The sequence below is a fragment of the Acanthisitta chloris genome, unplaced genomic scaffold, assembly GCF_000695815.1.
Source record: "Acanthisitta chloris isolate BGI_N310 unplaced genomic scaffold, ASM69581v1 scaffold13833, whole genome shotgun sequence".
Taxonomy (NCBI): domain Eukaryota; kingdom Metazoa; phylum Chordata; class Aves; order Passeriformes; family Acanthisittidae; genus Acanthisitta; species Acanthisitta chloris.
This window is the reverse complement of record NW_008664401.1, coordinates 15,232-42,043: the sequence shown is the minus strand read 5'-3', so window position 1 is coordinate 42,043 and position 26,812 is coordinate 15,232. Positions and strand designations below refer to the sequence as shown.

The window sequence follows — 26,812 nt, the reverse complement described above, 5'->3', positions numbered from 1 at the left end:
AATATTTTATTTGTATTATCACTATTATCCTTAGGATTATAAACATTGTAAGTGCAATGCTACAGATTACAGAACTTGGATGTAATTTATAATTCTGTATGAATTAGGCAAAAATATTACTAAAAATTAAAATGTAGGATTAATTAAAGATTACTTGTTCTCCCACATTGGTGGTGTATTTGGATACTGCAGTCTTTTTTTTTATATTGATGGATTTTCTTTTGTAGTTTATGATTGGTTTCGTTTTTTTAAACATATATTACATTTCAGGATAATATGAAAAAGATATTTCCAGTTCCGATTTTGACTTTCTAGCTATTCTTTTTTTTCAAGACTTATTAAAGCAAAGTGTCTGTGATTTCTAAAGCTCTTCTTGGAAGTTTAATTCAGGTGGTATAATAGGGTTGTCAAGCTGTCAAGACAGAAGAAAACAGGATATAAATGTAGGAATATGAAGCCAAATGTCTTTCAAGCACAGACCTGGGCATGCGAATTTACTAGTTAAATTTCATTCTCATCAGCACTGGATGCATAAATATAAGCATAACTGCTGCTTCATTAAATGTCACATTGTGGATAGACTGTTTTCATGCAGTAGAGACTTGCAAGACTGTGTCAAACCTCAGCTGAAATACTCTGGGATAACCCAAAAGTGTCTCGTTCGCAATGCCCTTCTGTCAAATAATCTCACAGAAGTATTTAGAGCAAATCACATCCCAAATGGGTCTAATGAACCTTGTAGAGCTTAGAGAAATTGAACTAAAAACCAAAACAAACAAAAAACACCCAACCAAAAAAAAACACCCAACCCAGCACAAAGATACTCACTGAAGAAGAGCTGATGGCTTAGATCCCAAAGGCTTTGGGTTATGTAACTTGTGCTGATTTCAGTAGAAGCTAAATGTCTAAGTACAGTGTAAGAATCTGATATTTTCCTGCTTTTGGCTCTACAAAACTGAGGCTGGAAAGAAGATGGGTTCTCCCTGAACTGTTTCCTGAATTTTCCAATTGTAGAGGCTAGCAAAGGACACCTGACTTTTCTGAGTGTCAGTCTTGTGTTCCTAGAGGTTTGTTACCATGTGCAAGTGATATTTATATGGCACTTCAGAGCAAAGTGAAAATGTATTATCTGAGCAAGCAGCATTGCTGGTGCAGTTCCTGAAAGCTACATAGCTAGACCTGCTTGTGTAGTCTGAGATTGCTGAAGTGTTAGTGACCTATGTATTTTGTGCCTTCTAGCTGATACAATTGGCACTGATAAATTTCCTCTTCCACCCCATAGTCTTGTGTGCATATCCTAATGAATGTTGCCACGTTAGGGCAGCACTTGTCAATGAAGGTGATGGATTGGATCCTTCTCCTTAAAGAGTTAAACAAAATTTTATCAGTGACTAAAGAGAAGGGAATTAATTGAAACACAAACTGCTTCTGCCTGACTTCTGTTACAAGAGTGTCACAGAGGAACTTAAAAAGGATCTCTCAGAGAGATCTCCCCCTTATGGACCCTGGTTGTCACTGAACCAACCTCCTTGTGCTATCTCTGGCTCTCTGTGCTCGTGCATCAGCTTCCCACCGTCAAATGTGCCTGAAAAGGCATTAGAAAAAAGCAAGTGGAATTACTGTCGGATTCAGTCATCATGCATACTATAATAAATCAACTGATAAATGTGAAAGGCTGTTATCCCTCCAGCCCTTTTCTCATCATTATTTCCATCGCAGAAGTGTCATGTGCTGGTTTGCTTCTCCTTGCCTAAATATTTTCTAAGAAAACATTACATGATCTGCTGGGTGCTGAATTGTTTACATTGCAAGACCAAGGACACTTGTAGTGTTTCTCGTTTTCTAACTTGCTGTGAGATCCTTAGTTGTTGTCAGAGAACAGTTTTGTGCTTGCCTTCAAGGTCATTGCTTCAACAGGAACTTGCTGTTAATGCTGTTGCAGAATCCTTCTGATAAGTCTTAAAAGTCCAAGCATAGGGCTGAGTAAAGAGAAATATAAGTTTCTTTCACTGTTTTGTCAGATGCTTTTTAGGTTAGGCATGGTTGAGACATCTTCCTCTGTGTCTTGGACAAAACAAAGACATCTTCATCCCAGAATCAAAATGACCTATAGAAACAACCAGCAAAATCAGGAATGAATTGTGCTAGGTACTGTAACTGAATGTCTCATATGAAGTGATCTCACTCAGGAACAGGAGGAATAAGAGGGGAAGACACTACAAAGAGTTGGACTGTGTGCTTTGCCTTCAGCAAAACGTGCAAATGATTAAATGTAATTCCAGGATTAATGTTCTGAGATATCCATAAAACAGCATTGGCATCTCTGAGAATCTTTGTCATTTCAATTATTTTTTTTTTATCTCTTTTGGTTTCAGATTGGAACATTCAGATCCTGTGTTTAAGAAAATTTCTTACAGAGAATATGAAGTGGATTTTAAAAAAGAAAAGCCAGCAAATATATTTGCAGGTAAACAGGAAGGAAATGTTCTGAGTATTTTTGTTGGTTACTTGTTTTAAAGCCAGTGACAAGCTAAGCAAGCTTGTGGTTTTGTGTCTATTGTTTGCACATACACCAAACAGGCACAGGGGATGAGGTCTCTATAGTGCACAAGGCTTTCAAAGGCCTTAGACAGGGTGGACTTTTAGAGTCTGTGACTGTCTGCAAATTATTTGCACTGTAAAGTTGTTTTCAACATCTGATGAGACTTCCCATATGCATTTAGATTTGTATGGCACAGTCACAGTGGTGGCACTAAATTCACATGGAAGGACCTAAGGCCTGAGGCTAAATATGTTTTTGATAGATCAGTGGAAAGGAAAAAAACTATGAGGTTGAGTGTGAAATGTGCCCTTGTGTTTGTGACTGTTACTGCTTGAAGATGCTTTAAATGGATGGAGGCAAGTTCTCATGCCACACATAAGTATGGTATTTGTGTCCTGGTACTTAGAATGCTTATGTATTCTGTGTTTCTAATTAATAGAATGCTTATGTAGTCTGTGTTTCTAATTAATAGATAAAATAACTTCAGATGTTACAAATTCAGATTTAGATTTCAAAGTAAATGTGTGTGAGGTTGGTTGGAAATTATTACAAATTGCCCTGGAAGATCTAGTCTATGATCTGATTCCTTTCAGTTTTGTTTGTTCTTCTGTGTTTTCTGAATCTGCTTCTTTCTCTTTATATCAAGAAGTTTACAAAACAAAAAAGAGGCTTACAAGCCAAAAGCTGTCATAGCAGTTTCAACCATTGCTTATTTTTGCAACATGGGGAGTAGGGATACAAGACCCTCTTGAAACCTTTTGCAGGCAATGCCTCAAGAAATTTGCAGCATGAAACTGATTATTTACTTGGATAACATTTTGGGATTGAAAGATCTTTTTGTCCTGTGACTTCTAACATTGAGAGTGCTACTCAAAGAGATGTGCTTGACTGCCTTTCTCTAAACTCCTCAACTATCAAGTGCCTGTCTTCCTAAAACTGTTTAATTAAACTGTACATGAAAGATTCCTAGAAATTTCCAATGAACCTCAGCATTAATCATTTTCGATACATTTTCTGTATCTGGAAATAATGTCTTTTCCTCCCCTAAATCTAGTATTTTCCTGTGATTTTTAAGTGCTAGTTGCCATATACACAATTTATAACATTCCTGACTATGAGCTGCAGGCTTTAAATCCCTTTATGCCTTTTTACAGATAAAACTTTGTTGCAGTGGTATTACATTCTCTGTGTTAATTTTGCAACTTGTACTTTGAGGGCTGATATTTCCTAATGGGGGAGAGAATTCTTCATTTCACTGAACACACTGTTTTGCTCATATTTTCCTCTTTCTTCATCTTGAATAATTACAGGACTTCTGGGACCAACCCTGCATGCTGAAGTGGGAGATACTTTAGTAGTGCACCTTAAAAATATGGCTGACAAGCCAGTCAGTATTCATCCCCAAGGCCTAGTTTACAGCAAAAGTGAAGAAGGTAAATGCTGTAAAAACTCCCTGTTTTCTTCATTTATTTGTACACCACTTTTGATCATGGTTTGCAACCTAAAATCGGTTGTTAGGTCTTTCTTGTACATCAGTGTAACCCTAGGAATGAGAGTGTCATCTGAAGTGCACGCTCCTGACCTGTGTGCTAACACTATTTCACAGAATTGCAGATTGGTTGAGGTTGGAAGGTAATTCTGGAGGTCATCTGGTCCACCTCCATGTAATTGCAAAGTATTTTGTTTCAGGACATGTAAACTCTTAAACACAGGTCTTAAAACCTTTTCCATATCCCTTGCAATAGCATCCATCGAGGCATCATTGGTATAGGCAGTAAACAGTGCTCATCATACTGTTCTGATACTCAGCATTTAATGCTTAACTTTGTGGTGTTTTGCTCCTGGAACCCACATGAGATAAGCAAAAAGAGATCCTAAATTGTGACCAAATTGACAGTAAAATGCCCGTACCAGCACGAAGTGAGTTTGATTGACTGCTTGTGCTTTTTAGATTGCCCTGCCATGGCTACTGAGCCAGAGCTCTGACCTGCAGTTTATAAATTTATTCAAGATTTTGTTTGTTGTGTGGGTGCAAAAAGAGTTTTGCAACCCCATCTCACAGTGTTGAACAGAACATCTAACTGGAAGTGATACATAGTTCAGTTTGACTGTCTTATCAACTACTGTGCCTTTTGCACGTAGGATTTTGATTCTCTGGCTCCCCTTTGTCATATTGCAGATCTGTTGGGTATGGCAGGAAAGGATATGAGCCATTACTGCTAATTATCTGGATATGCAGTGTACAAAAGGTCTGAGGCAGCAGGGCAGTGCTAACCCACACAGTGGCTTTATGAGAGTTAGAAAGGTAACAAAGTGTGCAGTATTCCTCTGCAGAGCATCAGTGAGCAGAGGCTGCAGCTTCATGCCATCCTAACTATACCCACACTGATGGAGAGCCCAACCTTTTGGCAGTGATGACAGTTCCAGGAAATCTTTAATCTGTAAGAAACAGGATGGTGAAATAGTTACCCTCCACAATGTGAGTGGAATCACAAGTTATCTCTTTGAAGCTGAAGTATCATTTAGGCAAGAAACAAACCAAGCTTTTGGAACTGATTGTGAGAGAATGTTCCAGCTGCTCTAATTGCTCTTTTTCTTCATGCTACCCTACTACCTCTTCTCTTGACAGGCTCCCTGTATGATGACAGAACATCAATTGCAGAAAAACAAGATGATGCTGTGCTTCCAGGCCAGGTCTACACATATGTGTGGGATATAACAGAAGAAGTTGGTCCAAGAGAAGCTGACCTTCCTTGTCTTACTTATGCTTATTACTCTCATAAGAACATGACAATGGATATTAACTCTGGTCTGATTGGAGCACTGCTTATCTGTAAGAAAGGTAATGGAATGTTTTAAGACCACTCTAAGGTAATAGAGTTTCATTTCTTAACAAAGATCTATTATTTTACTTCTTGCATATATACATGCAGTGTAAAATAAATGTTTTTTTAACATCTTTCTTTTAGATGTTAAAGTTTCTAAGTGCCATCTTTCATGAAGATCCACCCTATAATTATAGGGTGGGCAAAGAGCACTGTTAAATAGATACATTTGCCTGTACTGGTTGCATTTTCAGTTCCTTAACTGCTAAATGTATGACCTCAAAGTTCCTGTCTTGGAATAAATATTTTTGAAAACCTTGTTCAAAATAGTTCAGCCATTTCAGAGAATAAGGCAAGAAATAATTGGTTTACTCATGCCTTTTAAAGGCTGTCTGATCAAGGCCTGGAGCACTCTGTCTTCTGTAATAAGAGCTTAAAATTATAGAACAGTGTGTCTTTTGCTAGTTATTTGAAAATACAGCCAAATCTGAACAAATTATAAGTCTTCAAAAATTGTTTTTACATGCAATCAGAGACTTGAGATTTCAGCAGTCTGAATCATTGAATTCCATCTACACTAATAAGAACTGGTGTCTTGTAGGACTTGTAAATAGCAGCTAGATAGACTGTGTAAGTTGGTCTTGCTGGTCCCTTAAGTCCTAAATTTTTCCAAGTTATATATCCTTCTTGTAGTGAAGGTGCTGTGAGGTTTGTAGCTTGATCCTCTTTTCCTGCAGTTTGACTCACAAATTTTGTATACACTGTAGACTGCATGGACTTGGACCTCGAAGCTTTCCTGAAAGTAAACATAAAACTGGTTCAGTGTGGGTTGTACAAGGACACTCCCATCACTGGTAGATAGCCATTTAATTGCTGAACACACCTACTCATTCACCTTAAAGGAGTGGTGTTAGGAGTAATTATGTTCCTCTCGATTGTTTTCTAGGACTGTTGCTTTTAGTATTACCTACTTGTTATTTTCAAAATTTTCTTTGGTTTTCTTTCTCTGTATTTCTGTGTATATATGCATTTTATGGCATACTGGTGGAATTAAACTGGACAAATGCTTTGGAATGATTTGCTTTCTTTCTCAGATTCATGCATATATTGTGGGCTTGAGTTGGCTGTGAGTTTGGGATAGATTGGTTTGACCACTACCTTCAAGACAATTTGAGCATATGTTTCTAGCTAGAGCAAACACAAACAGCTAACTATGCACAATTTTAACATTTCTGAACACTGTTTCTTTGACTGGGCACTGTGTGTATTAGGTGTGCAACATGGGTGTGTATTTGTCTGCTGGTATGGAGTTAAACTTTTTTCACCGCAGCTCATTTGATGCTGTGTTCTGGATTTGTGGCTAAATAGGGTTGATGATACACTTATGTTTGAGCTATTGGTGAACAGTGCTTGCACAGTGTCAAAGCTTTCTCTTTTCCCTGCTTAGACCTCCCCAGCTACTTTGCTGGGGGTGGATGAGAGGTTGGGATGGGACCCATCTGGACAGATGAACCAAATTAGCCAAAGGGAGTTTTTCCACCATGTAACATCATTCTCCAATAAAAACTGGACATAGAGGAAGAAGCAGCAGTGTGGGGAGAATGAGGGGTGTTGACTTCCAGTGTGGCTGTTCTTGAGCAACTGGCTGGACATCAGTCTGCTTGTGGGAGATGATGAGTGATTTCTTCTGTATTGCTTGATTTTTATTTATTTTTCCCCCTCTCCTTTGTCTTTGAAACACCTTTATTGACCTATGAGTTTTCACATTTTTGTTCTTCCTGGTCTCTCCCCTGGCCTGTTGGGGATTGAAGTGGCTGTGTGGATGCTTGGCTGCTGGCTGCAGTCAGCTCACCACAGTCTGACACATTTAGAGCAGCATAGGTGGTAAAGGTTATAAAAAGTGGACTTTTGAGTTAGAGCACTGTCTGAGAGTTCCTTGTGTAGATAAATTCATCTGTTGATCTGAGTCTTCTTTTATGAAGAAAAGCAGAAAAGGGTTATATTCAAGGTAATTGCTTCCACTGCCTCTCTTCCTAGGTGGAGTTCAAGTTCCTAATTTTTTAGTTCCTGAAGTCCAGATGGACTGGATTGTGTATTGAAAGTAGCAAAAGGAAGCTTTTGGTGTGAGCGATCTACAGAAAGATTCAGTAAAATCACACCAGTTCTGTGTGGCATGTCCAGAATGAATTATACATCTTGATAGCAATTACACCCATATCACAGAATCAACTAGACAACTTCCTGTAACTGATCTAGTTCAGCAGTATTTGTTGGAAGTCTTTTCTATGTAAACATAGTTTGCTGAGCAGTCAGTTTTAGCCTTTTTAAAGGTGCTGATGACCTCAGTGTTGTGCTTGAAAAGGTATTGTTCACCCTGCTGGAGACTCTGCCATCATTCTTCTCCTTGCCTCACAGTCTCAAAAGAGAGGTTAGGACCTGCTTGTGAACAGGTGTTTAGCACTCCCAACCATTAAAGCAATCCCTACAACAACATTGCTAGACTTGTCTGATGCATTGTCTGATTCATTGTATGATGTTTATCTCATCTGGGATATTAAAGATTTTTGATTTTTGTGGCTACCCAACCCAAAAGTACTTTCAGAAGTAAAATCACATTATGACTGTTCTTAAGGCCTTGTTATGAACAGGCTCAGCTAGTACATGCTAACAGGTGAAACAAGCTCATTCAACATGCATTAATGCAACTGCAGGGATGTGAAAACTGCTTTACTTCTGCTTCAAATTAAGACCTGTTGTTTCTTCTTCATAGGAAGCCTAAATGAGGATGGGTCACAGAAACTTTTCAATAAGGAGTTTGTACTGATGTTTGGTGTGTTTGATGAAAACAAGAGTTGGCAAAAATCACCATCAGTCAAGTACACGATTAATGGCTATGCTGATGGAACGTTACCAGGTACTGCTCAGGCTTATGTGAAATGAAATTAATTTTGGTGAACACTGAATATTACCTTTGTTTGTTTTTTATGCACGAGAACTGGAATGTCTGTGAGCACCTAAATTCTAGAAGAAAAACTGTGCTGTTGGAAGGAGGTCATGCCAAATTACTGATAGGAACAATATTCTTTCTTCTAAGTAGGGTTCTGTTTGAAGAACAGAACTACTAACTTTAAAAAAAAAAGTCCCTCATTTGTTTTACTGAGCTGATGGTGAGAGAGTGATGTGGTTAAGTGAATTGTTGGTTTTACAGCATACAGAACATACTAGGTGAAGAATTTCCTGTGGAAAGTCAGTTATCATTAAATGAGACAATTAAGTGAGAAGACTACCAAGGTTGGTAATGAGGCTATTCAGTTGCTAGTGGTTTTCCCCTGTTCTCCTAAGGAACTCCTGTCATATCTCTTTTCTGTCAATTGAGCAAATACCAAAGGTTGACCTAAGTGGGGTTTTTAAGCAAATATTGGGTAGGGTAGTTGCTATCACTAGATACCACATCATTCTTTAGCTTGGATTCTTGCTTTTTTCTTCTCATTTGCTGCCCTGTTCCCCCTTCCCCCCCCCCCCCAAAAAAAAAAAGGGACTGATCAGCTTTCCAAGAGACCACTAGGTTTTTTCCTTTTTTGCAAGGTTGTTACTTTCAGGTAAGATTTACACACCTGTCTGTCACTGATGTACAGGATTTTGGTATCTGTTCCATTTACAAGCTTCTGAAAATTCCTCTTGTTGCAAACACTGATCACAGGAGTCTGAGTTTGGGGTTTTTTATTGTTTTGAGTGAAGATTCACTTAAAGTCTAGTTTGCATAGGGAACTTGCATGATTTGCCTGTATTCTGAACCCTACTCTCATGTCTCTTTCAGATTTAGAGGCTTGTGCATATGACAGCATTAGCTGGCATTTGATAGGAATGAGTTCCAAGCCAGAAATTTTCTCCATTCATATCAACGGCCAATCCATGGAGCAGAGACATCACCGAGTTTCTACTGTTAACTTAGTGGGAGGAGCAGCAGCTACAGTAAACATGACAGTGAGTGAGGAAGGAAGGTGGCTCATATCTTCTCTTGTGCAAAAGCACCTGCAAGGCAAGGAAGCATCTTTTTATTAGGCACCTAAAGAATTGTTCTTCTGTTCTTTGTCCCAAATGGCTTCTACTGTTCTGCAGTGATACAGTTAATCTGTTTCAGGTGGTTGTCATTTCACTAAGAAATTGCTGGAGAACAGAACATTCTGTTGAAATGAAAAGTGCATGATGAACTAAAAGGTGTTTTTATCTGCAGCTTTACTGCTGTGCACTGATCACAGAGCAGCAGTGAATTAATACTCCAGCATCTAAGTCTCTGTGAGCTGTTCAGATAAACACCTTTATAAAATGAGTAAAGAATCACTTGTTTCCTGAGAAACTGAGTACTTTCAGCTAAGGGTAACTCAATCTGATGAAAACATTTTCTGTTCATTGTTTGAAAGTAGTATCTTTCAGCAATGATCAGAATTCTGTTTTAAAGAATGAAAGAAATGTCTCTCTTACGAGAGCTGGAAGATATGTTTTAGAAAAAAAAAAAGCCCACAGGAAAAAATAGCTTTCTATCTGTTCAGCTAGTATTTTCAAAGAGGTCTAGTTGAGAGAGCTTCTGTGTTCCATTTGATTGATATGGGCTCCTTGGAATGATGGCAGCCAAATGAACAAAGTCTTGTTGGCAGTCTTAGCTAAAGGAAAGAGAAACACAATTGAAGTGGTAAGAGCTCATAAAATGGGAAATCACTGTGGTGCTGTTTCTTCTTGATTAGCTGGACTGCATGGATACCTCACTGTAAGGGACTGTGGGGACAAAGAGGTGAAGAAGAGTCGTCTCTCCTATAAAGAACGTCATATGGTCAAAAACTGGCAATATTTCATTGCTGCAGAAGAAGTTACTTGGGATTATGCCCCAAATATTCCAAACAGCCTTGACAGGTAAAATGATACTGTGTCAACATAATATGGAATGTTAACATGAAATCATAGGATAATTCATGTAGGAGATCTAACAGCAAAGTTGGATCCAGTTGCACAGGACCTTATCCAGATGCATTTTCATTGTCTCCAAGGACAGGGATCCCTCAGCTGCTCTTGGCACCTTTGCAACCTCAGAGTGAAAAAGTTTTTCTTTATATCTAATCAGGCTTTCTCATGTTGCACCTTGTGTCCATTGTGTCTTATTTCTTTACTATGCAACTCTGAGAAGAGTCTGGTCCTGCTTTCTCTATAATATTCAATGTGATAATTGAAGATAAAAATAAGATGCTCCCTTAGCTATGTCTTTTCATGACTGAATAAACGGGGATTTTGCTTCTCTATCCCATGCTCTGAGTCCTTCCCTTATCATCAAGGTGGCCCTTCACTGGACTCTTTCCAGTGTCAATGACTTTCTTTGCTGAGGTGACCAAAAGTGGACACCTTCTTTTGCCTCTCACAGGGAGTCCAAAATAGAAAAGTGACTTAGGAATTGCCCAAAATAGCATACACACTTATTTTCTAAAATACTTTTCAACATGATTTCTGCTGAAATAAACAATCTTTAAGTGGAAGGGAAAGGGAGGGAGAGAATATTTGTGGAGAGTAAAAGTTTTAAAAAGTTCAGTATGACAAAGTGTTAAGGGAATGGGAGATTGAGAGGTCTCTATAAATGACCTTTGCAAGGCACCAGTGTCAATTTTTACTACAGTGTCAAGTTTTACTACAAAACTCATAATAAATGAACATATTGGGCTATTTTGTTCAACTGAAGATAAGTAGTAAGAATTTTCTAACATACATGATGTCACAGTACACAGTGCTACCATGCACTGTAGGGTTAAATTTGCAATCTATCATTTTCCCACTGCTACTCATGCCCTTACAAGCTCATAGTCCTAAGAACATTTAAGGATTTAAGCAGAACAAGACAAATTCCTTACTCTTTAAGGGTTATCGTTTCATACACCTCCTTAGAATATACTGTTGACATAACTCATTTGGCATGATTTGCTTCCCTTATTTGCTCTTGGACTGTGTGGAGCAAACTTTTATGTCTTTCCTGCTAGTCACACACAGTATTTAACCACCTCAGTGCTCTGATTTTTCCTTCTTTGTTCAAAACTACTGAGTTTATCCCTTTTCAGTAACCTTTTTTGAAGCACAAGTGACAACAAACATGTTACCCTGTGTAGCTTCCTAGTATTTATCCTTGTGTTGCTCTGAGCATTAACAATTTTAGTGTTTGACACCTCAGTGTAACGCTACTTATTGTATGGTGCTTGACCAGGATTAAGATTCTGTTTCTCTTTCTCCTAGAGACTGCTACTGTAAGCAAATGGTTTACTTTTTTATTTTTTTCTACACTTAGCTATGCCTTTGTAAAAGGAAAACAGTGATTTCTGCTACCTTACCTTGAAAAATGTACCTGCTGCTTCAGTTTGTTTCTTTCTTCTGTGTATACCCTGTTAAATTAAACGTAATCTCTGATACAAATTGGTCATATGTGATACTAAAACACAAGTAATGGTTTGAGATTCTTACCTAATTTAGGTTAGAATTTGGGGTGAAAAGCATTAGGTTAGTTTATTAGGGTTTGGATTTTATTTTCAATCAGTGAGATTTCTACCAGTTACTTGAGTACTCATTTTGTATTCTAACAGATGTTACTATTCGAGTTTTTTGGTCATTTGTTCGTTCCTTTATTTTTCAGACACTACAAAGCACAGCACTTGGACAACTTCTCAAATCTCATAGGTAAAAGGTATAAAAAGGCTATTTTTAGGCAATATACTGATGCCAGCTTCACTAAACGTCTGGAAAATCCTCATCCCAAGGAAACTGGAATCTTGGGCCCTGTTATCAGAGCTCAACTCAATGACAGAGTCAAAGTAAGTAACATAAATACAGAGATTCTTTATAGCATAATTTTCGTTGGGGCAGAGATACAAAAGAACTAGTTTGTTTTGTGTTGTTTATCAAAAAATAAAGCCAGTGTTACAAATATTGGCCAAATTAAAAGATATGATTACAAGTGACAGTGTTTAGCTGGCATTTTTCAGTGTTCCCTCTATAGTTTCCATGATTGTGCTTTATTTTGCAACATAAATGTGCTTCATTCACACTCTTTAAGATATATGTTGACACTGGTCCAAAATGGGAAAAAACCCCTAGACTCAGGTTGACTTCTGGGGAAATTTGGATGCGAGGCCAAGTTCATGAACCCCTCACATCTTATGCTGATTTTTAATTTTTTCCTGGCTGTTTTAGACAATAGTGCTCAGTTTCTGTAGTCAAATGTTCTTCATAGAGTTATACCATGAAACTACAAAGCATTTGTATTACAAGCTTGTGCTGCTGTCATATTCACTTGTCTTTCTGTTGTCACTTAATAATGTGTCACAAAGTTTCATGGCCTTTAATTTCCATCACGATTCTGACTCTGAATATAAGTTTAGCATGTTTCTTTTTTTGCGGTTTTTTTTCCCCTTGTTACATCAGGAATAGGCAGGATATTTTGCCTTTTCCTTACCTAGTCCCTTTGAGTCTTGAAATTTGAGTTAAGAGTTGGTTTAAAATTTCTTTTCTCCCATATTGAAGGTTCTGAAGAACTGTAGTTAACAACTTCATATTCACTAAGACATTATGTCCCTAGTACCTTCCAGAGACCATTACGTGAAGTTGAACTTCACTTACTAGGCTGTACAAAGTCCAGCAGCATTTAGACTGTGGGTTTATATTATCAGACAATACTTACGACATCCCTCTCCCTTTCTGGCACTTCCTGGGCCGAAACCAGGCAAATTCTACCACAGTGGAAACTTTGTTATGTGTTCAGACAAAGATTCATTGAATGCTAAATAAATCTTTTTAAATTTGCCTATCAATATAGATTATATTCAAAAATAAGGCCAGTCGACCCTACAGCATTTACTTCCATGGAGTGACACTTTCAAAGAATGCAGAAGGAGCAGATTATCCTCCGGATCCTACAAGTAAGAAATTTGTGAAATACAATTTGCTACTAACTGTTGTGGATGGTTTCATTGCTTTGAAGGAGATATGCTGTGTGCATGACTGGGAGACCTCTGTTCAGTGGTCTGCCTCTGCTAACCTATTGTATTGCCTTGTAGAGAAGCCAAGGTATTATCTGCAAAGCAGAGACAAATGCCCTTTTTTTTGATGTCTTAGTTTTCTGTTCTTGTTTATGATTTTAGAGAGAGACAAAAGTTCATGCTGAACCTCAGTTATCTCAAGGTAGCTTGAAATGGCTTAACTGCACCAGTATCATTAGAAGGTGCAGCCTGAGTTATATTAAGATCTGGCTCTCAATTTGTATCATTACTATTCTCCTTCTTTGTTTTCCTTTAGGCAATGACACCCAGAGTAGAGGAGTTGAACCAGGGGAAACATATACTTATGAATGGAAAATTTCTAAAACAGACCAACCCACTGCACAGGATGCACAGTGTATTACAAGGCTATATCACAGTGCTGTAAATATTGAGAGAGATATAGCTTCTGGACTGATTGGCCCACTTCTGATTTGTAAAAGTGAAGCCCTGACGCAGAAGGGTGTGCAGGTAACGTGTCTGACAAACCCTTAGAGACATATTTTGTGCAAATAGTATTATTTGATCTACAGTGAATTTGGCTTTGCCTCCCTTAGGGAACTGTTCTGTAGAGAGCAATCGAACCAAAAGGATCCTGAAGAAATGACTTGAAGAAAGAGTCCTCTAACTGTCCACAGCAGTAGAGGAATTATATCCTGTTTTTCTTAGCAAGAGCAGCATATCAACAAAGGGTCAGCCTGACTTGAAATTTTATTACTAGACTTGATAATTAAATTTTCCTGCTGCTATTATGTCTTCATACTTGAAATACATTCAGATATGACATAGTTTCTGTAACAGATATAACTCAATGGCATCTGACAATCTCAGGCATCAGTGAATCCAGTCCAACCCAAACAGCATGGGAGAGTACTAGGAGAGTGGTTCTCTTTGCCATCCATTGGAATCTTGCTTGACAAAGACTTGAGCATCACTTGGAAGAAAAAAAAATGTCAGAAACTTATGCTCAGCTCAAGCCAGAAGTCTGGTCCTTTTACATAAACCTAGTCATAAACCATCAATGTATCAGCAGTGCTAGTAGCTTGCTCAGTGTCCAAAACAGGCTGGTTGCAGTCATAGGATTGTGACCTTGAAGTCTGGATCCCCCTACTCCCTTTCCCTTAGACCTTGGATCACACTTGCCACAACTCTTTTGAAACTTATGTTGCTTGTATAGTAAGTAAGTAAGATTGTAGGATTGAGTCCTTAATACATGTGTCTGCTCATAAAATGTAACTATGGTGTTGATTGTCTTTCAGAAAAAGGCAGATGGGGAGCAGCAGGCAATGTTTGCTGTGTTTGATGAAAATAAGAGCTGGTACATAGAGGATAACATCAAGGAGTACTGCAGTGACCCAGACACTGTTAAAAGGGATGATCCCAAGTTCTATAACTCAAACATAATGCACAGTGAGTGGGATATCAAGATGAATAATATGAAAACTTATATGAACATGGACATTCAGTGATTGCTTGTTCTCAGATGTATAATCAGGGAATTCTCTAGAGAGTCAGTCAACTTCTAACCATGCCAGGTGGCACTGTACAAAAATATGCAATATCATAGAATTATTAATGTTGGAAAAGACCACAAAGATCACCAAGTGCAACCTTTGGCCTAATACCACCGTGCCCACTGAACGATATATCAAAATGCCATGTCCACTTGTTTTATGAATGCTTCCAGTGATGGCAACTCCACTATATCCCTGGGGAGCCTGTACCAATGCTTAATTACCCTTTCAGTGAAGAAATTTTTCCTAGTATCCAAAAAACCTCCCTTGGTGCAACTTGAGGCCATTTGCCCTTGTTCTATTGCTAGTCACCTGGGAGAAGAAGCTGACCCCCACCTCAGCACCAGGACCAAGCTGGCTCTGAACCCTGAAGCAAAGGCAAGGGTTGATTAAACTTTGATGCAGCACCCTGCTGCATTAGAGATAATATTTCCAGAGATGGAATCTCCATCAAGGCTACCGTGGGTTCAGCCCTGTGCCAGTTACTCTTAGGAGGTGCAAATGTGAGTCCAGTTCAGTGAATTGACTCTGAAAATACTGAGGCCACTTTTATTTTGCTTTCCTATTAGCAATAAATGGCTATGTGTCTGACAGCAGTGAAATCCTTGGATTTTGCCAAGATACTGTGGTTCAGTGGCACTTTTCCAGTGTTGGCAGTCACGATGAGATGGTCTCTGTTCGCCTTTCTGGACACTCTTTTCTGTATCAAGGGAAATACGAAGATACATTGAACCTTTTTCCAATGAGTGGAGAATCAGTCACAGTGGAAATGGACAATGCTGGTAAGTGGTAGAACTATAGTGTTTGACTGCTCTTCTAAGACATTATTTAATCTCCAGTCTATAAGGTCTCACCTAAACATTAAAGGAAACTTTCCAGATAAATATAGTGCTGGAAAATGTTGAATAGTTTCCCAGTGCAACTGGTGTGTATGAAGTTTTGTTGGCTACACAAGCTTAGCATATTACATAATTGTATGCAATACTGAGGCTCTTTCTGTTGTTTAGATTTGGTTCTTTTCATTTCACAATTACTATATGGGTTAGTAATGATCATTTTAAGACAATTCTAAGATTCTTTACGGAAGCAATCCAGTATCAACTCCACTGTATGATTTCCAATTTTACCACATGCTTGTCTATCCCCAGCAGACCAAAATGAGCCAAAACTGCCAAATTATGCTAGTCATTATTGGACAAAATGGCTACACCTCACTTTAGGCTTGTGGTCATTTAGCAGCAGTAAAGTCTGCCTGACTGAACCAGGTCACTGGTCCATCAGATGCATCTCAATATCTAGCTAGGATTAACACCATGTCTTGAAAAAGGTGACACTAGAGCCCTTGTAATCAACACTTAAGGAATTACCTGCAAAAGGGCAGAGATTCTTCCTCATTGAAATCTGTGAGAGATCAGTGATCATCTAAAAATTCCACAAGGTTTAGCCATCCTTATCACATTTAAAATATCTTTTTTTGGTATCGTTTATCTATTTAAATAACAAATTGTTAGATGTTTGTCAACATTGCCTCAGAGCATGTTTGTTCTGCTCAAAATCTTCTACCTGTGTGGCAGTGCATACAACGGTAAGGGCAGGATAAAACTGAAACTTGATCTCAAGAGATCCCAGTCTGAGATCCAGATCTAAACATAGGATCCTTTATTTTGTTTCTTGCTTTTTCATATCCATCTCTTTCATGGGTTTTGTTTGGACTCGGGTCCTAGGCACAGCTTAATCTGTGCTGAAGAGCTCCATCTCTTAGGTGTATTTATTTATATGTGCTCTTATTTATTTGCATTATATTTCATTGCAGTCAGAGCTCATGAAGATCCCAGATGAAGATTAGCACTGTGCTATAGCAAGTGCTGTAGAAACAAACCCAACAGCTTGCCTTGGGCTCTTACATGGCAGTGTCCACTCTTGTAACATTTTTATTTCAATTGTAGGTACTTGGCTTTTAACATCCTGGGGTACCCCAGAGATGAGCTACGGCATGCGCTTGAGATTCAGAGATGTCAAATGTGACTATGAGGAAGATGACATGTTTAATGTTATGTCTTTCACTTCCACAAAGACTGAAAAAAAGGCTGTTTCTACCCCAGTTGAGGAAGTTATAGAAGAAGATAAGGAGGAATTAGAGTATCAGGATTACCTGGCTGCTGCTTTTCCCATCCGAAGCTCAAGGAAGGCAGCAGACGATGAAGAAAAACAAAACCTTACAGCACTAGCCTTGGATCAGTATGAAGACACTGATGCCATGAGTTCTGAGGCAGCAGCTGGCTCAGGTCTGACAGCTATTAATAGCAGTGAATCCACAAACCACTCCAAATTCTTAGAAACTCGTATCACTCCTCTTCCCTCAGTCGAGGCTGAAACATTCCAGTCAAATCACACATCAGTCACAGCAGAAGAGCTTTTATTTTTAGCTGCCACAAGTGATGGAAAGACTGACTTGGTATTTGAGAACAGAAGCCAAAGCAATTATGAAATAAGTCACAGTAACATGTCTGTAGGTGAACACTTGTTGAGCAATGGGGAAGGCCCAGTGAATCTTGCAGAAGAGCTTCCAATTGATGGAAAGGACAGTAATATTTTTTCAGAAAAAGATCAAGAGGAAAGTACAGAAAGAGGAAATTATAACAATAACGGGACAAGGAAAAGGCGAAGCTCACTGGCCATTAAGTTTTATTCTGTCCAAAAGATGAATGCCCTTCTAAATCATGTAAGAAATAAAAATGCCTCGTTTTCTGACAAGATAAGTGCACCTCATTCTGTGCATCACACAGAGAACACATCCAGTATAGCCTTGGTGGGAACTGGCCAGCTTCCAAATGATTATGATGAAGAACTGGAAGAGGAGGAAAACAAGATGGAAAATGCTGTGCATGCAGTTAACTTGACCCTTGCTTTGGACTCCATAGTAGAAGATGGGTCTAATGCATCCACACTTTCTGAACTCAAGATATCCAAAGATAAACTAGCAGATGCTATTTCTTTAGATCATATGTTAGGTGATACACACCCTAATTCCAGCCTTGTGCTAGTGAAGAACTTACTAGAAACATCATTGCCCAGGCCTGGGAAATATTCAACTAAAATGACTAGTGAGGAGTGGAACTTGGTGTCTGCAAAGAGGAATCTGGGATTAGAGGAGAATTTAGAGAAATCTGTTGGTGATAAGTTAAATCATCATGGCAGAAATGGTACAGCATTCATAAATAAGGAGGATATGACAAAGTATCAAGAGTTCTCACATCTAATGGGAGAAAAACAGAAAGGGAGACAGGTGTACCCAACTCAGAAAGCAAAGGAGGAAAACAAGAATGATCCTTTGACTACATCTGGAAGCTTCGTCAAGATCCTAAGGAAAAAGAAGGATGGTCCAAAAATGGCCCAATTGCTGAGCCCGAGGAGCAGAAAGCCCCAAAAAATCCCCAGTTCTGTGTCAGGGTTTGGCCGTGCATTGTTTCCAGGTGAGACCAACCACAGAGCACGGTCATGTTGCACTAACACCACAGGGGCACCCAGTGAGGCCAACCATACAATGGATCTGAATAGAGCAAGGCACGAAGAGGTGCCAAATTCCGTGCTCACCCCACGGCAGTTTAAGCCATCGATCACAATTGGGCTTCCCCGAGAAAATGGAGACTATGAATATATTATGGGAGAGGCTTACAGTGATGAAACATCAGGTGGTGAATATGAATACGAGTATGTGACCTTTGGTGACCCATACATGACAGACCCCAAAGTGAATATCAGCAAGCAACGTAACCCAGATGACATTGCTGGACATTACCTGCGTAGCAGAGGGAATGAGAGAAGATACTATATTGCAGCTAAAGAGGTCTGCTGGAACTATGCAGGATATAAAAAAAGGTTTGGCTAAATCCTTTGCTTTCATTTTGCCCACCATCCTGACACATACTAGCAGAATGTTGATTCATGTGCTGATAAACTTAAAAGCATCTGTAATGTGCCATGTGAGTTCCAACATTTCAGTGGCAGAACCATAAGAATTTTTCATGGGACAGTTGGAAATGTCATAGAGAGAGATTACTATGATCAAGATCAACACAGCTAGGAACTCTCCTTTAATTTTTAATTAACCCCCTTTTGTAAACTTATTAGAGATACAGAAGTTAAAAAACTCACTGCAAGAGGAAAACTTGCAGTTAGTTTTGTAATATTTGAATGACCTGTTTTACTTCCACACTGAGTTCTTGGTACCTGTAGTAGAGATGGAACAGAGATCTCCTAGTGCGAAGTCTTTCCAAGAATTTAATGGACCAGCTTCTAGCACTAGCAAGGAATGGTTCTGGTGTCTCAGTTCACTATTGTAAAGTGGGATAATAGCACTTTACAACTTCACAAGGCTGCAGTACTGAAAAGTTTATGAAAGCTGCAAAGTGATTAACCACCCTGGTGACTGCCTTAAAGTAAAAACAAAGCTGCATGGACTACTGCATTGTTGTTCCTGCTGTTTAGAGAAATCAGAACGTGGTTGGATCACAAACCCTAGTGTTGCATTTTGCACGGAAGACTGGCCACCATGCCACAGCAAAGAATATATGTGACTTGAGAGAAACACTGTACTAAAAATTCATTATCTTAATTCATACAAGTTAGGATCAGTGCTCACCCTACGATGCATTGAATTCCTAATCATTTTTCATCAAAAAGCTGAATTTTTTGGGCCTTGACATGAACAAGACCAAAACTGGATTTTTATCAAAACCAGCCTAAACAGAAGCAAGAAAATTTTCATTACGTAAAATTAATCTCCAAACACATATTATTTCTCAAACTGATTTTCTGTTTTATTTGATTGATATTCCCCCCAACTTTTTCATATTCTCCAGATTTACTCCTGCCTCATCTCATTCTATATTAATGGCAGTTGGAAAAATGGCAGAAATCACAGATGGTTTCTTTGAGCACTTGCAAAATAAAGAAATTTTTATGCTTAGAGCTCTGTATAGATCTCTCCAGTGAGGTTCATCCTCAGCTGGTGTGAGGTGCATAGTTCCAGTGAATTTAACAGAGGCCATGACATGTACTGTCTCAGTGTGTTGAAGAGCTGAAAACCAGCCTTTCTACTATGTAACTTCGGTTGAGTTTCTGTTTCTTGCAGAACTGATAATGAAGCAAAATTTATAGGGAATGATAATAGCATTTGAGAGCATGAAAGATCTGAAGAATGGTTTGAGTGCCTAAAAGCTTATTTTACCACACCAGCTCTGTGTTGCAAAATGCAGATATAATCAAACGTAAAATGCTTCTCTTAGCTTTCCGAAGAAGGTACATCTCTGAGCCAGTAGGGTATAGGTGGTATGCTCACTGCACTCTGAGCTAAGTTCTGATTCAGATTATTAATGCTAGTGATAAAAAAGAGAAGTAGAGCTCAGGTGTTCTTTCAATAACTGACTAAATATTTGAAGGATCTCATGTACAATTGTAGAACTAGAATTGCTGAAACATTGCAAGTCATGATATTCAGAATCATCTGACACTTATTTCATGGAGTCATAGAATCGTTTAGGTTGGAAAAGACCTTTATGATTATCAAGTCCAACCTTTAACCCAGCGCACTGCCAGGTCCACCACTAAACTGTATCCCTAAATGCCACACCTCTGTGTCATTTAAATACCTCCAGAGTTGGTGGTTCCACCACTTCCCTGGGAGCCCTGTTCCAATGCCTGACAACCCTTTTGGTAAAGAAATTTTCCCAAATATCCAATTGAAACCTTCCCTAGGGCAATTTAAGGTCATTTGAGTGTTTATTCTGTGTATTCTAAAGTGTTCCTGCTGTGTGAGTTCTCAGATTTCATCAAAGCTATTATTTCTGATTCACTGTGTGGGTTTTTAATTGGGGATTTCCTTTCAGTACAATGATGAATGACAAAACCTGTAGAGATGGCTCCAGACATAAGGTGATTTTCCAAAGCTATACAGACAGTACCTTTACGACTCTTCAAGATGAAGATGAATATACAGAACACCTTGGCATCCTGGGGCCAGTTATCCGAGCTGAAGTGGACGATGTTATCCTAGTAGGTCAATGTTTTGAGTATGTGTGCAGGATAAGATTCTTATGGTGATCTTAGAGTGTGATATAGAACGGATCTAAAAAACCCACAATTTTTAAAAAGATGATGATAGAGAAACAGTTTTAAAAGCTAGAAATTGCACTATGGACACGAAAGCACAGTAAATTCAATTCTGGTTTTCATTCTTATGTTTCCCAATATTAAATACTGGCTTATCAGCCAAATGTAAAATGAGATTTAAGTTTAATATTAGCAAAAATTAAGTTTTTTAAATTCAGATTGCACTGAAAATATTACTTTTTATATGTAAAGGGAGCTTCTTAATTTTTAAAAAGAAATTAGTAAATTTGTGTACAAGATTAATACACACTTTTTGTTTTTTAAAAAAGTATAATTTCTTCTACAAACCTTTGCTGTAAATGGGTTGAAGAGTTCTAATACAGTCAACAAGGATAGAGGTGATGGATGTATCCCTGGTGATACAGTGCTGTATTTGCTTTGGGAAGCACATTGCTGTAAAATTTCCCTTCTCTCATTCTTAATCCAGTCTTCCACCACACAGGGAAGGGCTTAGATAGAGAGAATTGTTCTCTGGTTTCTGCCTATTTCAGTAGGAGTAGTGTGCAACAGGAACACACCAAGCTACATTTAAGACACGAGTAAGGGAAGAAAAATGCTTTTTTAAGCTTGGGCGTGTCATTCTCTAAGGGGAGGTAAGTATCCTGGTGCTTCTCTGGGACCAGTGTGAAGCACCGGTTTCAGTGAGAATGAGACATACAGAGGTCTAGAGTTACTATTTTGTGCCTTGAGTACAATTGCAGCAAAACATGAGAGGTAGAAACCCCCATCTCCCTGCTTGCAGTAACTAAGCAGTTCCAGGTATAAAGGGCAACAGTAAAAGTCCTAGGAGCCTGGACTTGGTGGCAGACAGGGAGCTAGGCTTGTGCTTTCTGATTTTCCTTAACTGCATCAAAGAAGGTGACTCTGCATGGAGATGTCCGAAGCTATCCCTGCCAGCTTTTCCATGTGCAACAAAGCCTGTAATCATTATAGAAATCTTCACCCTGGTTTGAGGTCACGGGAGTGTGTTGTATGGCAACTTCGGTTTAGGACTGAATTTGCTGAACATAATCTATTTTTTTCTTATTTTTGTAGGTTCATTTTAAGAATCTGGCATCTAGACCATATTCCCTCCATGCTCATGGACTCCTCTATGAAAAGTCCTCTGAGGGAAGCATTTATGATGATGAATCTCCTTCTTGGTTTAAGGAAGATAATGAAGTTCAGCCAAATAGCAGCTATATATATGTATGGTATGCACACCATCGGTCGGGACCTGGGCAGTCAGGAGCAGCTTGTCGGTCCTGGATCTACTACTCTGATTTAAATATGGTAAGGAAGTCAAAATAGAAGTGGTAGTGTTGCTAGGGTTGATCACAGAATCACGGAAACATTTATGTTGGAAGGAATTGCTAAAGATCATTTAGTCCACCCCCTGTCTCAAGCAGGGTCATCCAGAGTAGGTTGTCCAGGACACGTCCAGTCAGGTTTTGAATATCTCCAGATGATGTTACTGTGTGGTGGTAGAAGTGCAAGCTGCAGAGCATGCTTTTGGACAGCTGTCCTTTCTTTTGGGCTGATGTTCCCATCTGACATTTAATTTCTTACATTCAGCTAAAGGAGGACATAAGCTGTGGAAGAATTGGAATTGGGGAAGTCTGGTAGACTGAGAAGGGGAGCGAAAAGATACAAGGCAACAGAAATTCTGATGCCTGCTGTACATTCTTGATTCCTGCAGAACGCTATGGGTTTGGGTTTTTAAAATCTTTTGAGATGAGTTTGTTGCCTTTCAGGAGAAAGATATTCACTCTGGCTTGATTGGGCCAATACTGATCTGTCAAAAAGGAGCCTTCAGCACATCAAGCAGCAACAAGATATCTACCCGAGACTTTTTCTTGCTTTTTATGGTCTTTGATGAAGAGAAAAGCTGGTACTTTGACAAACAGTCTAGAAGGCCTTGTAGTGAGAAGAAAGACATGCAGCAATGCCACAAATTCCACGGTACTTATTGCATTTTTCCAAATATTCAGTTTATTGGGGAAGGTATCTCAGCTCACAGTCCTTTTCAACATGCATAAGTCCTACAGGTTAATTATGTGAATGTTTTTTTGTTGTTATCCATTGTACCCGTAACAGTCATGGCTGTCTATGTAAAGATTAGCAATGACTGGAAATTTGTTATTCAAATGAAGAGAGAACATTAGACTGAAACTTTAAACAGAAAACTTCTCTTTCACTTGCATACATCTACCCCTATATTAAAAGGGGGGAAAAAAAAGAAAAAAAACAACCCCCCCAACACTTTTCAGTAAGAAGCTGATACCCTGGCAACTTTTTTGCAAGAAACTTCAAAACATTGTAAAACTTTGGCAAATCAGCTAGTTCTATTGAGAAATTCAAAGCAGCTGTAGAACAGCCCTCCAGATACCACTCTGTGAATATAGAGATTTTAGTTGAGTAAATGACTAACTGTCCAAAGGTAACCCTGTTTTCTCTTTGAAGACCACTTCAGTAATTATACTCTGTCTTTGAAAAGCTGATGCTCGTGTGCTGTGAGCCACCATGTTTGAAAAGGGCATGTTGAGAAGTGGAATCTGCCTTTTGAAAATGTGGTCTGTAAAATCAGTCGTTAATCAAAGATGTCAGTTGTGTTTTGTGAACAGTTTTCCTTACTAAAAACTTTTTTTTCAGCCATTAATGGGATTACCGACAATTTGCAAGGCTTGAGGATGTATGAAGGTGAACTGGTCCGATGGCATTTGCTGAATATGGGTGGGCCAAAAGACATTCATGTTGTTCATTTTCATGGACAGACCTTCATAGAAAAAGGAGAGCCAGAGCATCAGCTTGGTACATACACACTCCTTCCAGGTAAGTGTCAGAACAGAGGAAGTTCTAAGGGGTGACCATTGCAGTCTGTTGTCATCATACCAATGTAAAGGTGAATGGATGTGGGTTTTGAGCACAGTGAAAAAACATTCATTTGCCTGTGATGGTCAGAAGGAAAATCAACATTTTGCACCTCACTTAACACTGTGGGAGGGGGAAAATGGAGAAAACCTTGCTGTCCTTTAAAACTGGAAGCATGAGTAAAGTTGCACACACAACTTCAGTGCTTTGGCAAATGTCTTCCTCTCAGATGTGAAGAGATATCTATAGAAAATGAACAGCAGTATGATCAGTAGCGCTGTCTTCTGTTTTGCACTTTCCTTGCCACCCACCAGAACTGTGAGCATGAGCAGGTTTCTCTCCTTTATTGCATCTCTCCTTTCCTATCTGCAAAGTGGGTCATAATGCTGGGCTTGGCTTTGGAAGATGCTCGACAGTAAAGGTCAGTACTGGAAAAAGAAAGACAGTAGGATGGTGCCAGGCACCAATTCCTTGAGAAATGACACACATACAAGAACACAGCAATCCTGTTCATGTGTCCCCAGGCTTCAGTATCACTGATGTTTTCTGGGAGATAGTATTGGTCTCTGTATGGTGAGAGGTGTTTTTGTAATGTCAAGGTTAGTGTGATACAGAACAGAAAGAACAAATGTGAACCCTGGAATTCTTACGTCCAGGGAGAAAAGAAATAAGCTTTCTAAAAAAATGCAGCAAGCTGCCAAAACAGTATCTGCTTCCCACTCGATCCTTGGCACTTCTGGGGCATGCAGAAAGTCAGGGAAGGGCCTGTATGTCTGATTCTCTCACATCTACTTTTGTGTTCTTTACATGCATCCTTTACATTACTCGAACAACACATTGGGGCAGCAGGAGTAAGAACCATAACCAGCACCACAGAATTAACAGCCCTGCTTTACATAATAAACTAAATAGCACTGTTCATTATGCAGCTCAGCACTGCAGTCAGTGTTCAGGTATCTGTTGTTACATACAGGCATCCAAGGTTTTGGACTTTGCACCAGCAGCAAAGGTTAGGTCTTTACTTGAGCACTTAATTCCAATCTCAGTCTCCTGCTAGAACTTGCTTGCTAAGAAAAAAATTCATTGAGGTGGTGGTAGTTACTGTGCTCTCTGCCATGTGTGGCAGGTTTATTCTGTTTGCCATCCAGCCTTGCTAACATCAACCTTATAATGCTGATATTTCTGATACATTTCTTTTTTTTCAAGGCTCATTTAGAACAATTGAAATGAAACCACAGAGACCTGGCTGGTGGCTTTTAGACACTGAAGTGGGGGAATATCAGGAATGCGAGCATCCTATTTTGTTATAGAGAAAGGTACTGAACTAAGATGTTTTTTTGGCTGAGGGAATCAAGCTATGAAGTCTTCTCTACCCTTTCAAGATGACTAAAAATAAATTTTGTTCTGCAAAAAACCAAAGGAGATTATCTGTGCATTCAAGGAGGGAGTGGAGTGGTTACTGTAAATTTGTTCTAGAAGAAAAAAAATCAGCTTGTAGCAATACTAACTTTGAATTATTTAGCATACTGCCTTTATTCCTGTAGTATACTAGCTTTGAATTTGGGGTTTCCCCACAGTGACTGGTGAATTAACCTATAGAAAGAAATTGCAGATATTAACTTGGACTTCTCTGTGAAGAGAGTGGTGTATCTTAGTATCGCTAAGAATTGTTCTGAGTGATGTTGTCTTAAATTTAACCAGAATATATATTGGACTATCCCTCCTTTTCTTTAGCAATTAACTTACTGTGCTCTCTTTAGAGTGCAGGATTCCAATGGGTCTAGCAAGTGGAGTTATACTCGATTCACAAATCAGTGCTTCACATCATATAGGTGAGTGAATACTTGAAAAGGTCTGTGAATGCTTCTGAATATCCACTGCAAACTGTGGCAAAGTTCCATATTCTTTTGTCATCTCATGGTACGTCTTAAAAGATCAGTTCAGCAATGAATCAACTACCAGGTTAAAAATCTCTCTCCAATGCTACAGGCATAACATATATCTGTTATGAAAGATTTGGGAACCCGAACATCCCGAGCCATGACAGTGTCTTTTATTTACCAGGTTTATGTGTGCTATTAAAGTGGGATCATTTAGTAGAGAAATTGTTAGAATTTTACATGGACAGTGCCAAATCAAGGTGTAAAGCTCACACATGTGGGAACACACAGCCTCTCCCTGGAAATAAAAAATTATTTCTTTTATGAAAATAAAATTTTTTTGATTTGATTTTCTTTCTTCATTTCCTGACAGTGTGTCATGAAGACTTGAAAACTGGCATATATTCCATGCCAGTTGTTAACATTATACAGAGGGGAGCTCTCTTCCATGAATGTAGAGCACATTTTGTGTCTGAATCTGCTGGTGGCCAAAGCTTGTTTAGCAAACTCTAGACCCTGGATCCAAATCAGCAGACAGTATATTTCATAAAAGGTTATTTAAAAGTCATTCTGCCAGCTGTAAAGTTTTGGTGGGTTGCTGACCATGTCCAAGTTATCCTAGATTATGGTTTTAGAGTCTCTTGTTTCGTGGGTGGTTGTTTTGTTTGGGTTATTTTTTCCCAAGGCAGATTAAGGGGGAAAAATGAAGCACTCAAGATCAATGGTTAATAATTAGCTCCATTTTTTATTCAGTGCCTCTCTTAAAATTCTTGCTTTATTTGTATTTTCTGTCTAGACTACTGGGAACCTAAGTTAGCCCGATTAAACAATACTGGAACATACAATGCTTGGAGTGCTACATGGAAAGAAGGAGAACTTACTTGGATCCAGGTATGGTTGTACCCAGATTTAGGGAGGACAGTTGATTTCTTAGAAATCTCAATGAAATTGGCCGATGGGAGAAAAGAAA

General features: G+C 38.9%; 1 protein-coding gene across 1 annotated transcript in view; it reads left to right on the top strand.

Annotated features, from left to right (window-relative positions):
* The window catches only part of F5 (coagulation factor V (proaccelerin, labile factor)), a 31,781-nt gene that overhangs the window by 922 nt on the left and 4,047 nt on the right, over nt 1–26,812 (top strand). Inside the window, 20 exon segments of the mRNA XM_009071340.1 lie at nt 2,376–2,467; nt 3,853–3,975; nt 5,172–5,384; nt 8,138–8,281; nt 9,185–9,406; nt 10,110–10,275; nt 12,029–12,206; nt 13,208–13,310; nt 13,687–13,898; nt 14,687–14,837; nt 15,511–15,723; nt 16,888–18,820; nt 20,830–20,995; nt 22,148–22,384; nt 22,846–23,053; nt 23,744–23,923; nt 25,169–25,240; nt 25,243–25,278; nt 25,723–25,794; nt 26,639–26,733. Coding sequence (XP_009069588.1) covers nt 2,376–2,467; nt 3,853–3,975; nt 5,172–5,384; nt 8,138–8,281; nt 9,185–9,406; nt 10,110–10,275; nt 12,029–12,206; nt 13,208–13,310; nt 13,687–13,898; nt 14,687–14,837; nt 15,511–15,723; nt 16,888–18,820; nt 20,830–20,995; nt 22,148–22,384; nt 22,846–23,053; nt 23,744–23,923; nt 25,169–25,240; nt 25,243–25,278; nt 25,723–25,794; nt 26,639–26,733 — 4,816 coding nt within the window.